The sequence below is a fragment of the Anabrus simplex genome, chromosome 12 (genome assembly GCF_040414725.1).
Source record: "Anabrus simplex isolate iqAnaSimp1 chromosome 12, ASM4041472v1, whole genome shotgun sequence".
NCBI lineage: Eukaryota > Metazoa > Arthropoda > Insecta > Orthoptera > Tettigoniidae > Anabrus > Anabrus simplex.
This window is the reverse complement of record NC_090276.1, coordinates 88,288,761-88,301,577: the sequence shown is the minus strand read 5'-3', so window position 1 is coordinate 88,301,577 and position 12,817 is coordinate 88,288,761. Positions and strand designations below refer to the sequence as shown.

General features: G+C 38.4%; 1 protein-coding gene across 8 annotated transcripts in view; it reads right to left on the bottom strand.

Annotated features, from left to right (window-relative positions):
* Mical (Molecule interacting with CasL) overlaps positions 1–12,817 on the bottom strand; it is a 688,331-nt gene that overhangs the window by 176,808 nt on the left and 498,706 nt on the right. For 6 of the 8 annotated variants that reach the window (XM_067156726.2, XM_067156729.2, XM_067156731.2 and 3 more), the window contains one exon: positions 12,318–12,569. The exons of 1 other annotated variant lie outside the window; for it this stretch is intronic. In XM_067156726.2, the coding sequence (XP_067012827.2) occupies positions 12,318–12,569 (252 nt within the window). The remainder of the gene's footprint in view (positions 1–12,317; positions 12,570–12,817) is intronic. One more of the 8 variants, XM_067156730.2, reaches the window with a different exon arrangement.

Genomic DNA, 12,817 nt, shown 5'->3' with positions numbered 1-12,817 from the left:
ATCACTCACTATCTGCTTACACATCAATAAGGGAAATAACAATGTAGAGCTCATGTCACTACAGTCCAAGTGCAAGCCACGGACAGTATTTTGAGTTGAATCTAACATTACTGTGAACTGTACCTGAAACATTCACAATCAACTTTGCAGAAAAGACGATTGGTTAAAATGTTAAAATAAGGATAAAACTCCAAAGCAGTCAAGTGGCTGTCTGTATTCGACGATGGTTCGGAGTAGTTGGTAATTCACGAGATGAGGTGATTCGCAATGTTCCATATCCCAACCCAAGAAAAGAATGTCACGTATCTCTACAAAGGCAGAAACTGGCTTTAAGCAGACTTTATGGCAGGTAGAACAACTTTTTTTAATTGTTCATCATTCATTATCTTAAGTTTACTATAACTAATCAGTTGGAGTTGCCTACAGAGCATTCCCACACTAAAACAAGCACTTACAAAGCAGGTCATCCATTCCTCTCATGCCACTCTCTTGTCCCATCATAACAAGACACATTCAATACTTCATTTAGCCACGGCAGGCACAATGACGAGTAGAAAAGAAAGAATGGGGGAGAAAGGAAAGGGGCATTCATAACAGTACTTACAATTACTAATAAGTTTTTAATCCATTGAACCATGCTGTCATTTTATGTACTGTGAAAGAGAACTGCTGACCACCGTCAAATGTCTAGGCCTTGTGTTACATGGTGAAAAATATGCAATTTTACAATCCCAAAGCCAAAATTGCAAGTCACAAAGAAGACAGGAGGCAAATGCCATGACTTAAGACTTTGAGGGGAAACATAAAGAGTATTCCTGAAGATCACCAAAATCTGCAAGACTGGGCAGGGCACAGAAAGAGTTGCAGACATTTTAAAAATATTTCAGTATTCTTTATCAAGAAGTCTGCTGCATTCCTACTCGATACAAGGTCCAGTAATTCATCTCTCTGGATAGTTAAAATCAACTAGTCAATTATATTATCAATGATCTTAGTGCCTGAATCACCTTGATAAAGAACAATGATACATATTTAAAACGTCAGCAGCATAAAATAATGAGGAACGTAACAGTGGTTTAACAAACCGTAGAAGCTTCAACTCTATTTACAAATATGATTATCCAGACCAGAGGTGCTCAGCTGGGCACCCATTGAGGCTAGCCCAGTGCGGCCGGGTCGGTATGACATAAATGAGGGCCATTTACATAGCAAACATACGTCACAGTGAAGCGAGAGAGCTAACGCACTTTGCACCAAGGGAACGGTGATGTTCGATTGTCATTACGAAACTCTCCTCCACTACTCAGCGAAATACTGAATAAGGTACAGTATTTAAGAAAAAAATGCTATAACCACAAGAAAACTGACCTTTTCAAGATATTCCCGTTTGATTTATACTGTTCTTGATGTAAATACAGCAGTCAGTTGTATTTTCTTATATTTATACATTCAAAGAAAACTAACAGGTTATCATTTTTGTTTTATAATTTTTCAAAGGTACATGGTTTAAGCGTACAAGCTATGATTTGCAATTCCTTGGATGGGAATGACAGTATTCCCATTTCTTAAAAAGTAAAATTCCTCTTATTCACTCAGCATAAAGTAATATACAGTAGAAGTCCGCTGTAGCGAGTACGGCTTATAAGGAGAACTCCGTTATAGCGACGACTTTTTTCTGTCCCTTCAAAATTCCTATATTAACCTGTGTATCGTCCTTCGGTTACAGCGAGAACCCTATCACTGGCGGTTCCGTTATTACGAGCGATTAAGCGCGCGCGATTTTCTCCGTTACTGATATTTATGCACCCCAGCGATGATATTGCATGTGATCGATTACCTTCGGCATCATTTCCTCGCTATGTGCACTAGCGATTTCTCTCGTCGACATTCGAAGGCGATATCGGAGTCGATTAGTAATATCCATCGACAGCTGTCCTGTAAAGAAAATTCGAAATGAAAGAGAACATATTTTCGTAATAAATGCGTAAATAACGTGTCCGATACCGGTTGTTAACTCGTTAAAAATTAAGGCTGACTAAACGACCGCTTAATTTTGAGGCTAAATACTGCAATTAAGTAAGAATGGGGATCCAATGGCTCTATAGACTGCTCAACAAGATATGGGAGGAAAATACTATTCCTGAGGACTGGAAGATGGGCATCACTGTACCTCTGTTCAAGAAAGGAAGCCGACGAAAATGTACTAATTAGCGTGGTATCACACTACTGTCTCATGTCCTGAAAATATTGGAAAAAATAATAGAGACCAGAATCAGAGATATTGTTGAACCAATTTTGGAAGAAGAGCAGTATGGTTTCAGACCAGGAAGGTCATCTACAGACCTTATATTTGCAATTAGGATGCTAATGGAAAAATACTGGGAGAAGAACAAGCCTTTATTTCTAATATTTTTGGACATTGAGAAAGCATACGATAGTGTACCAAGGGAAAGAATTTTGCAATGCATGAAAGAACTTCAAGTGCGAGACAGCCTCATAGACAAAGTGAAAATGTTGTATAGTGGGAACAGAAGCTGTATTCAAGTAGGATGTGGTTTGTCGGACTGGTTTGAAACAAAGAGAGGAGTGCAGCAGGGCAGCTCATTGTCACCACTTCTATTTATTATTGTAATGGATGTAGTAATGAAATCTATTAAAAGGAAAGAACAGGGAGATATCAAAGCCTTCACATTTGCAGATGATGTTGCGATCTGGAATGACTCAGAAGAGGAATTGGGAGAGAGAACACAAAGCTGGAATGAGGAGTTTAAGAAATATGGTTTAAACATCAGCAAGACCAAGACGGTGGTGATGAAAGTGTATGGGGAAGGAGCAGAACCAATAGTCATGTTAAATGAAGCTCAACTGGACAGCGTTCCAGTTTTCAAATACTTGGGTAGCGTTATATCAAATGACAACCTAGCAAAACATGAGGTGAACAATCGAATCAATAAGGCAGCACAATTTTACCACTAGGTAAGACACCTGCTGTGGGATGAGCAAATACCCATGAAAACAAAAATGACATTGTACAAGTCCTATTATACACCAATTCTTACATACAGTCTCGAAACCACAACACTGACCAATAGAGATAATTCCAAACTTCAGGCAGCTGAAATGAAATTCCTACGCACTATGATCCAGAAAACCAGGAAAGACAAGATTAGGAATGAGAAAATTAGAGAAGAAGAAGGAATAGATGATTCTCTCCTCAATAAGATTCAGATATCAAGACTGAAGTAGTTTGGTCACATGATGCCAGTAAACAGAACTGCAAGGAAGGAATTTGACAGAGAGGTAGAAGGAAGACGACCTGTGGGAAGGCCACGAAGGAAATGGATAGATTTAGTTAAGAGCGATGTACTGCTGAGAGGTCATGATTGGGACAAGTTGGTGGAGGAAGAATGGTACAAGGACAGGATGAGATGGAGGAGGCTCATATACCACACCCGGGAAACTGGAGATGGTTTAGGATAATGATGATGAAGTAAGAATGGGATAGAACCTCGAGATATGGCAGAGTGCTTAATTGATTTCATAGGTTAGTTTTATTTTGTTGCGTCTGGTTAAATTACGGAAAGGCTATTATGAAAATTTATAGCTAGAAAGGTATAATTTCTCTACCGGCGCTTGAAGTGTGTTTTCATCATACGTATAGTACGGTTAAGTTAGGATACGTGACTCTGTTTGAATAAGAAAACTGAAACGTTTGCAACAACATGCGATCGATCATCTTCAGTATGGTATAGTTTTCTCACTTTGTGCATTTGCGAGCTCTCTTTATGACATTCAAAGGCGATGTTGGAATTGATTAGTAATACCCATCGACTGCTGTTCTCTAGAGAAAATTCGAAATGAAAGAGGATAATACGTTTTCGTAATAAATACGTAAATAACGTGGCCGATAGCAGTTGTTAACTCATAAAAATAAAGACTGAATAAACGATATCTTAAGTTTAATGTTACACGGAAATTACGTAAGAATGTCATACACCTCAAGATATGGCAGAGTGCATCACTAATTTCAGAGGATATTTATATTTATCACGAGGAGGTTATTTCTCTACATGCGTTTCAAAAATTTTTTCATGATAGGCTACATATACGGTTAGGTTAGATGACGCTGTTTGAAGAAGAAAGCTGAGGTGTTGGCCACAGAAATCTCTGGAGTGATACCGTATTTCTCCGAATCCAAGACTTTTTTTTTCTCAGAATCTCATGCGAAAACTCAAGGGTTGTTGCATTCGCGACCCAACAGTAAATTAATGGATACCACTGGCAACTACCGCAGTAACCACGCTGCTTCTTTTCACACGCGCACACATCGCTACCGGTTGTACAGTGTATAGTGCCTGTGTGTTTCTCAAATCTGCAGAATGGCATCAAAACATGCGACCCTTCGAATTCTTAGAAAAGCCATGGCTACTCAGTGGCAGAGTCATAACGTGTCTATTGTACTTGACGCTTAGTAAAATTAAGATTTATAGACAGCAGGAATATTTTCGTGATGGATAGTCATATTGTAAAGATACGTGGAAAAGGTATTGCCGGCAAATTTTCAACGGGTTCTAGTCGATATTATGATTCCAATTTTAAGTTAATGTTTATTAAACACTCAGAAATGTAGAATAATTGTGCAGCCGCAAGAAGATACAGCATAAGCCTAACTAAAGCCAATATTTGGCGTTAGCATGAAGACAAAGAGCTAAAAAAAATGCGTAGGCCTACTGTACAAAAAATGCATTCAGTGGTCCACAACAAGGACACTTTAAAGAAGTCGATGATGAAACTGTGAGGTATGTGCACAAAAAAGGCAAGGGCGGCTGACCATACCGTGGCGCAATAAACTCGTTCGTTGACTTTCAACGTTCGTGATTAGGCCTATACATCGCTAGCCGTTGAATTTGGCCGCACCCGACAAGCGAGACGTGCGTGTAGCGGTAGCCGGTTACATCTGATGCTACGTAAAAGTAACAGTTTTATTGACAGCAAGAATAATTTCCTGATGGATCGTTGTATTGTAGAGATGCATGGAATAGGTATTGCTGGAAAATTTTCAACGAGTTCTCTTCAGTAATCTGATGCCAATGTTATGTTAATGGTCCTTAAACCCGCGGAAATAAAGAATAATTGTGCAGCCGCAAAAAAAGAAAGAAATACGGCGTGACGAAAATCAATATTCGGCGTCTAAAAAAGTCTAAAAATGCATAGGCCTGTACGATTTTTTAAACTTCTTTTTGAGCCTGATTTAAATTTTTTGAAGGAAAAAGTGGGGTTCATCTTGGATGCGGAGAAATACGGAACTATATTTTTTTCAGAAATAAATTAAACATACACTTTCACGTAGTATCGGATTACGAAAAATAACAAACAACTAACCCGTAGTGTGGATATCATCTGCGGAAACGCAAGTTTTGAACAAACTGATTGCCATTTCATACCGATTTTAAAGTGCATGAAGGGTTTTCCGAATTTTATACAAAATCGGATATAACGACAATCCGTTATAGCGAGTAAATTTTTCGCTGTTTTGAATTCTCGCTATAACGGACTTCTACTGTACTACATAATTCAACAAGTTTATTGCTTCATTTTGCACAGTGTCGTTATGTTTGAATTTCCATGTTCACTGAATTTGAAAATAGTATCTAAAACTTATCAGGCATCCGATGATAACAGCTGGCCTCTAAATGGCGAAGGAGTTTCATATTGAGTGGGGACATAGATATTTACCATTCAAGATTAAAGTACAAGAACAATGTACTTACGAAACAGATGTAGAGTATGTCTTAAAATAAATAACCTAACTGATGTTATTCCGGTAAGCACGATTGGATTGTTGGTGAGTTTATCTGCAACTACAAGCCACAGCTTATTCCCCTTAACTCTGTATTACATTAGAACTGTTTCTAAAGCACCTCTTAAAATGTAATAGTGACAATTGTAATTCATTATGTGCATTACAAAAATATTTGAGGTTGTAGGCCTCTTTATTGTATCCAGGTAAAATACGTAAACTGCAATGAACATAAATAACTTATTTCTTACAACGTAAATGACGTGCATTTCTGCCTCCATTTCAAACTTGGGCATCGCCGCAGTGATCGAGAGTTAACCTTCACGACCTGTGCCCGCCCGCTTACAGTGCTGAGCACCTCTGATCAAGACTGTTAACCTCTTTGCATAAAATCCCTAATATACTCGTTTCTTGTTGTTTTTCAGTATTTCTGCCAGATACTGCCAGATAAAATTATTACTTCACCTTCCTATTTTTGCCAAAAGATGTCTCTGACTGAACCGTAGTGGACGTTGGTAACTCAGGCAGATTGTTTTCGTGGCTTTTTGGTATTTATTGCTATCTAAGTGTACTTCGTCTGTTAGGTGAAAATGAAGGGTGAAGAAGAGTTTGACATTGAGTTTAGAGAGTCTGACAGTTTTGTCTGCACGATGCTAGAAGGAAGAAGGCAAGAAAGGAGTGTGATGCAACATTGTGTGGTGATCCTTGTTTTAAGGCATTTCACACAGCCACAATATTGAGTATCACGTTATCTTACTCACCATCTGTTTAGTGCTGTGTTATTTATTTTACATGTAAGTTAAAAGAAGAACCGATAAAAATATCACGAGTATACTCGGGATTTTAAAACAGGAACTTTTCAGCGGCTTATATTTCATTGTTAAGTTTGCAAAATTTACTTTCATTGTTACCACTGTCACTGTATTTCAATAAAGAGTCCATTTTAACAATAAGAAATTAGGTAAAAAATAATCACTTTTTTTAAAATAATTGCTATGTTAAGAGGTTAATAAAAATGAAATGGTGCCTGGTAGTTTGTTCCGGGTAGGCAAACTGAGCTGAAATTTGTTAAGGATATAGCTTGAAGACCCTCATTATGATAGGAAGATTGCTGTTTGGTGTGCTGCTCGTACAAGATGAATAATTGGGCCTATTTTTTAGAGACGTCGGTAAATGTAGAAAGGTACCAAGATGACAATTTGATGCTGTTCTTCCATTGGTTAATGGAAGAAGAAAAATTGTGTGGGTGGTTTCAACAAGATTCAGTCCCTGTTCATACTTATCACTATGTCTTTTACTGTTGTAATTTGGCTAGGCTGATGATGGTCCACAGTGGACCGAAACTAGTACCTTTTAATGTCATTTTAATGTTTTTGTAAAAACATCAAATGATTTTTTAGTATTGAGAAGGTGGAATATTAAAATTTTGTATTTACTTTAAGCCCTGTTCATACAGCAGAAGATTCCCTTCTTATAATCTCGAAGTGTTTGCAGACAGAGTGATCAGTGCTGGTCTATTTCCCCCTCGTTCTCCAGATCTAACAATGTGATTTTTTTACTTGTGGGGTAAACTGAAAAAAAAAATGTGTATCTAACAAATCCTCACACATGGGAGGAACTGAAAGTAAACAATACGAATGAAGTCGGAAACATTACAGTGGCAGAACTCAGTCGCGACAGCCAGAATGTGGTTACCAGATACAATGCCCGTAACCCAGGAAGGACGACACTTCTAGCATCTTTTATAAGGTAAGATTTCATATAAGACTGTATGCACGCTTAAAACAGGGCGGTCGCGCGCTGAGGCAGCTGCTGTGCGTTCGATCTGGGTTTATAAGAGAGACCCTGCACGAGTGTTACAGAAGTGAAATATGAACAATAACCGTTTCAGAAAGAGAATAGAAGTCTTTAAAATGTGGTGTTTCTGAAGAATACGAGTAGATTACAACATGCTGATAAAGACTAGAACGATCTGATGAAATTTAAACCGGAGAAGATAGACAGAGACCCAGGACATGCTCACTTATTGTATACCAAGGTAAGAACATGGAGGCCAAGACATGAATTAGAGTAGATGAAGGATGCAGTAGTTACGTAGTGATGGAGAGGATAGCGCAGGACAACGTGACATGGAGGCTGCATCAAACCAATCTAAGGACCGAAGACCTAAACAACAACATCATGAGCACTAGAATTTTATATATAAACAAAATAATAATTCAGCATCATAACAATCAAGCATCAGTAAGCTGGCACCACATGCTATACTCATCTTACTTTGATAACCGACTCCCACGCTTTTCATTTTGCCTATCATAAATAGCAAATTTGTTCCTACAATCACCTAATCCCTGGAAATTGCCCTAAGCTGATGTAATTTGTGCTACCTAATGAGACCAGACACAGACTTGAGCAACCAATGAAAGTTGAGGCTTGCTCAACTAGTCCAAGAGAGAATACTTGGAGCCTGGCATCCAAATCGATGGTATCCCACTTTCGCTACCTAGGGTCCCACTTAACAACTGGTGGTGATACTCCCCTAGACACTTGACCTCATGTCAGTGCTGCTTGGATGAAGTGTCACCAAGTTGTGGGCAACCTCTACAATATGAACATCTACTGTGCCTCAACTCAAAGATCTACCGCACAACTGTCTGTCCAGTGGGATTCTATGGGGCAGAATGCTGACCTGTGACACAAAAGGATGTTACACACAATGGAGATGCAAATGCTGATGCAATCTACAGGACTCGCACAGCCTGAACATTTAAATTGAAATAATAAATATGGTAGTTCAACCTATTCAATACAAGTAAATAAGAGATGTAGAGATTAAAGTGTATGGAACATTTCCATTTCAGAGAAGATGAGGGAAGTGAGGTTGCAGTGGTAGGGTCACGTGAAGACACCAGAGCATAGGAGCCTGCTCCACTGATGTTGCAGACTAGAGAAAATGGCAGACCCCAGATCTTGACGGGAAAAACACCAGAAAGAAGAAGAAACTTCTTTGATTTGTTCATTGTAATTTTTTATTATTATTATTATTATTATTATTATTATAATATAATTATTCACCTCAAGACACAGGCGGAAAATGCAGGCTTCCAGATCTCTTTGGAGAAAATGCAAATCATAACATAATAGCACCAAGAGAGCTAAAAGTAAACCTGGGGCAATCAAACGGACAGATAAGTTTAAGGCGAGTGGATAGAACTAAACATCTCTGAAAAAGAAGCTTTTGCGTTGAGCATGAATGAAGTGGAAATGGCTTATCAACTGACCAAAAACGTTTACAACACAAAGTCCATATCCTTCAACGCAAAACTCAGACATTATTGCACTGTCATAAGACCAGAGGCTTTGTATGCAGTGGAGTGTCTTGCTATGAACAAGAAAGGCCTGATAGAAATATTGGAAATTAAAGAAAGAAAGAAAGAAAGAAAGAAAGAAAGAAAGAAAGATCTTAAGAAAAATTCTTGGCCTAATTAAAGACAAAGATGAATATAGACGTCGGCATAACCAAGAGCTGTATACTCATGTCCAGAAGATCTCTGATGACATGCTAAAAATGAAACCAACACAATTATCAAACCATTTCTTTACCTATTTTAAAGATAAGAAGACCCAGCCAACTTGGTTCAAAGAGGTGGAAAGGGACCTACGAGAGATGGGGATCACTTACGAAGATATACAAGAACGCAACCCACTCAGGAGGAAACTAACAGACCACCAGGTTTTTCAAGAAAGGCCAAAGTTAAAATGGGAAAGACGTGGACGGAGGAACCGGGAAAAGATCAGAGCCCAGAAAAGACAGTTGAAATAATGTGGTCCTTACTAGGACGATACAACAAAGAAATAATAATAGTAATAATAATAATAAAAATAATAATAATTGACACAAAGTCAACAAGTGGAAAGTTACATCAGAGCAACCAAAGCAAAAACAGTGCAGACCGAAATGGTCGGAAGAACGTAAACAAGCCTTCTCAGAGAGAATGAAAGCCTATTGGAAGAACAAGAAGAACCCAAAGAAAGCTTGATTGAGTTGTTTGCTTAACGTCTTCAATTATTGGGAGAATACGCTAATAATAATAATAAATAATAAGAATAATAATTGAGGTATCTCATTGATTAGTATACCAGGAAAAGTATTCACTGGCATCTTGGAAGGAAGGGTGCGATCAGTCGTTGAGAGGAAGTTGGATGAAAACCAGTGTGGTTTCAGACCACAGAGAGGCTGTCAGGATCAGATTTTCAGTATGCGCCAGGTAATTGAAAAATGCTACGAGAGGAATAGGCAGTTGTGTTTATGTTTCGCAGATCTACAGAAAGCATATGACAGGGTACCGAGGGAAAAGATGTTCGCCATACTGGGGTACTATGGAATTAAAGGTAGATTATTAAAAGCAATCAAAGGCATTTATGTTGACAATTGGGCTTCAGTGAGAATTGATGGTAGAATGAGTTCTTGGTTCAGGGTACTTACAGGGGTTAGACAAGGCTGTAATCTTTCACCTTTGCTGTTCGTAGTTTACATGGATCATCTGCTGAAAGGTATAAAATGGCAGGGAGGGATTCAGTTAGGTGGAAATGTAGTAAGCAGTCTGGCCTATGCTGACGACTTGGTCTTAATGGCAGATTGTGCCGAAAGCCTGCAGTCTAATATCTTGGAACCTGAAAATAGGTGCAATGAGTATGGTATGAAAATGAGCCTCTCGAAGAATAGGTAAGAAATTCAACAGAATTGAATGTCAGATTGGTGATACAAAGCTAAAACGGGTTGATAATTTCAATTATTTAGGTTGTGTGTTCTCCCAGGATGGTAATGTAGTAAGTGAGATTGAATCAAGGTGTTGTAAAGCTAACGCAGTAAGCTCGCAGTTGCGATCAGCAGTATTCTGTAAGAAAGAAGTCAGCTCCCAGACGAAACTATCTTTACATCGGTCTGTTTTCAGACCAACTTTGCTTTACGGGAGCGAAAGCTGGGTGGACTTACGATATCTTATTCATGAATTAGAAGTAACAGACATGAAAGTAGCAAGAATGATTGCTGGTACAAACAGGTGGGAACAATGGCAGGAGGGTACTCGGAATAAGGAGATAAAGGCTAATTTAGGAATGAACTCGATGGATGAAGCTGTACGCATAAACCGGCTTCGGTGGTGGGTCATGTGAGGCGAATGGAGGAGAATAGGTTACCTAGCAGGGTAAGAGAAGTAGAGGTAGACCAAGACGACGATGGTTAGACTCGGTTTCTAAAGATTTAAAGATAAGAGGTATAGAACTAAATGAGGCCACAACACTAGTTGCAAATCGAGGATTGTGGCGACGTTTAGTAAATTCACAGAGGCTTGCAGACTGAACGCTGAAGGGCATAACAGTCTATAATGATAATGTATGTATGAATGTATAATAATAATAATAATAATAATAATAATAATAATAATAATAATAATAATAATAATAATAATAATAATAATAATAATGGTTTTATGTCCCACAAAGTACCTTTTGACTGGTTTTGGGGGACTCATTTTAATTTGATAGGTATACTGTATTTATATACATAAGACTTCATTTTAATTTGGGTTTTGTTCCATGTACTGCTTGTGGATAAATTCAAGTATTTGGGAGCGTGGTTTAGCACAAATAACCAAGTGAATTTTGACATCCAGAGCAGGATTCAGGCAAGAAAGAGGTGTTTCCTTAGAGAGCCAAATATTTTACAATCATTTCATATTGATCCAAGATCTCCTGTTCTACAGCTCCACAACACAGACAACTGAGACAAGCTCGACATCTTCAAAAAGAGTGTGATACGTGAACACAAAGCATAACAACTTGAGACCCATGAAGGGCAGTGGGACTATGAAGGCCATGAATAATGCCACACCACAATACATTAGATAAATTGTCAACCAGCTCAATTTTTATATACCACATACAAAACGTTTTACAGGACTTTGGACATAACATGAAAGATATTCATGTTTGAACTTGTCTTTCACATGCATGTGATTTTAACGTATAAGCTGAAGAAGAGAATTTTAATTCTCAAAACATGTACTTGTGTGTATGTATTTGATGGTATACATAAATAATACAAATTTGAATTGTATTGACAAGGCGGACCTTGACATAATTAACTATAGTAATTACGTCAATACGGACCACTGGTGGTCATCATGTAGATAGAGAGCTGTGGTGTCAAAAGTTTGGGAACCACGGTTGTGACGACTATTGCCATAAGCTAGGAATTAAATTTCTCTCTTGATTTATTGATGCTAAGGTATTCTCATCTCAACAGATGACTCAGTTAGAGGTTAAATGAAAATAGAAAATGATATAATAATAAAAAGAGAGAAAGCTTTATGAAAAATAAAATTAAGAGTAAAAACTGTAATACGAAGAAAAATATTGGACGTGTGAATGTGCAGAGAACAATTTGTATAAAATAATAAAGAGGGACAAAATTTTCTAATTCTGTCTTATGAACCAAATAGACAGCAATACTCACCGACTTCTGCAACGGAGGAGGTTCCGTCTCGTTGGTCTTAACAGCAAACTGTTCGGCCATGGCCGACACCTTGTTGTTTCCGCGTGGCCCCGCGTCCAGCGCAGAACCCTCCTTCAGCTTCTTACCCAACGTCTGCAGGCTTTTGTCGATCTCGGCAAACTTACTGGCCAGTTGCTCCGAGCCTGCCGCCTTTTTCGGATGCAGCTTCGACTCTACCGCCCGGAACTGTAGTGCATCGCAATTAACGTCCATCTAATGTCATGCAAACAAGGCACAAGCACCATGCAGTCTACAAGCCACAAACAGGATAAGAGCAATCATAGTCAACATACACTACAACATAACATGCTACGCAGGCCTTGTACTTCTGAGGCTAAAAGTTTACAACAAGTTGACATGATAAGAGTTAAATATTTCCTCCATATGTCATACACAAGGAACACAGGTGGTGGTGGTGGTGGTGATTACTGTTTTAAGAGGAAGTACAACTTGGCAACCAT